The 1906-nt window shown below is 51.7% G+C and overlaps 1 protein-coding gene across 1 annotated transcript; it reads right to left on the reverse strand.

The window, feature by feature from the left end:
• Positions 1-271: 271 nt before the first annotated feature.
• LOC147901465 (F-box/kelch-repeat protein At1g16250-like) lies at positions 272-1686 on the reverse strand. Its single transcript, XM_087375139.1, has one exon. It carries the CDS (start codon positions 1684-1686, stop codon positions 415-417), a length of 1272 nt encoding a protein of 423 aa, XP_087231265.1. The 3' UTR covers positions 272-414.
• Between the last annotated feature and the right edge of the window lie 220 nt (positions 1687-1906).

Raw genomic sequence — 1906 nt, forward strand, 5'->3', positions numbered from 1 at the left:
CTTCCGAAGAGAGATTTTACTCACGATTTCTCAAAAGGTGGTCCAAACTTGAAAGAGAACATTTGATTTCCAAAATTCCAAGGTATATATTTCCAAGAAGATGTCCAACAACGTCCCCTGAAGTGTAGATATCCATATATCTACCAGTAACGCATCATTAATTTTGAACAGGAATATAGAACATTGATAGAGGAGACCTGCCGCTGAGAGGAGAAGGTCGCACGGCAAACTTCGGACGTTTGTCTCCATCGAAAGATTACAGAGTGTCAAACCTATCACTTCGCTCTCCTTTATATGTTAGAAATGGAAAGGTATATGCAAATGCGTACAGAGTCGATAGAGTGAGGCAGGGGGAGAGATAGAGAGAGAGAGAGAGAGAGGGAGGGAAAGAGGCACGCAATGGTTGCAAGACAGTCACACGGCAACCACGCAGCAACTACTACACAGGTCCTTGCAGATATCCTCCACCGGCTCAACCATTTTCCATTGCGATTCAGCATCCTGGGCGGTGGTGTCGAAAATGTAGATGGTGTGCAATGTTCTGCTAGTGTCACAGAGCTGCCGATATCCGCCCAGGAAATAGAGGCAGTTGCCAATGGGAGCCATGGTGAGGTAGCATCTCTCTGTGTTTAGGCACTCCTCTGGATGCGTCATCGGCAGGAAAGAGCCGTCGACGATCTTCCACATATTGAGTTCTGTGTCATACTCTTCGATGCGACCCTTCCAGGCTGTGAGCGCATCGCCAGAGCTAAAGAGTCGCCCCTCCACGCTTACTATTTGATTGGGAGGAACGTCCAGTTGCCACATCCCTTTGAGAACTTTCCACGTTCCTTTCGAGGGATGGTACACATCCACACAGCTTCGATCTATGGTGAAAGGATGGATCATCTCAGAGTCTTCAGGCCCCGCGAAGCCTCCCACGATATGGATTTTGTCTTCGCTAGTTACACCAACACACTTATACCTCCCGGTGCTCATGTTAGGCAAGGGAAGCCAACAGTCCTTGTCCGGCATGTATACTTCGGCGCTTGAAACTCCCTTCTCCTGGCCTGTGACACTTCTTCCTCCAGCCACATATATGTAACCTTTGCAAACAGTGCACGCGAAATTTACTCGGGGTGTTGACATGCTAGGGCACTGCTTCCACTTTCGGGTGGTGCAATTAAATACAAACATCTCCTTCCTTACCTGTAGCTCGAGCTCCATGCAAGGACGTTCCGCACTTTTGGTGCAAATCCTGCCGCCCACTACATACAGCTTGTCGTCTAGAGCAACAGAAGCGAAGCCCTTGAGATATTGAGAGTCTGACAGTCCAGGAAAAGGGCCGAGGTGGTGCCAAAGGTTCAATCGAGGGTCGTAAGCTTCCAGCCAAGTCGAAAGGTAGCTCTCGTTACTGTACCTCCTTGGACAGAAGGCCAGATATATCCAAGGTTCAAGAATACCCAAAGCTTTACGCAGCCGATGCAGCTCTCCGTTAAGGACCGCGTTGTGCCAGGGCTTGGAAACGCCCATTAGCGCACGATGATCCTCACGGGGCACGCGAGCGAGGCACATGAGCGCGAGGGGGCGGCGGAGGCCAGGAATGAGCTCATGCTGCTGGTCATCATCATACAAGGAAGCGGGGTCTGGATCTCGGACAGCAGCGGAGGAAGCGGGAGCGAGCTGATGCGCCTTGATGGCCACCATTGCTGCAGCTGATATTGGACGCAAGTGTGGGGAGCTGGGAACGGAAGCAGGAAGGGTGGAGCTACGGCGAGCTCCAAATGCATGCAGGCAGCCGAGGAGGAGGAGGAGGAAGAAGAAGAAGAACGGAGAAGGGGGGGAAGAAGAGGACAGGGCATGGCGAGGTTTGGAACGCACGCCGGAGGAGGAGGCTATCGGGAGTAGAAGAAGCTTGGACGATGCA

The sequence above is a fragment of the Dipteris shenzhenensis genome, chromosome 5 (genome assembly GCF_047967505.1).
Source record: "Dipteris shenzhenensis isolate YYH24624 ecotype China chromosome 5, Dip_SZ_1.0, whole genome shotgun sequence".
Taxonomy (NCBI): domain Eukaryota; kingdom Viridiplantae; phylum Streptophyta; class Polypodiopsida; order Gleicheniales; family Dipteridaceae; genus Dipteris; species Dipteris shenzhenensis.

Bases quoted from the DNA above. Each gene is read 5' to 3' on its own strand.
- LOC147901465 (XM_087375139.1), bottom strand. From the start codon at position 1,686: ATGGTGGCCATCAAGGCGCATCAGCTCGCTCCCGCTTCCTCCGCTGCT.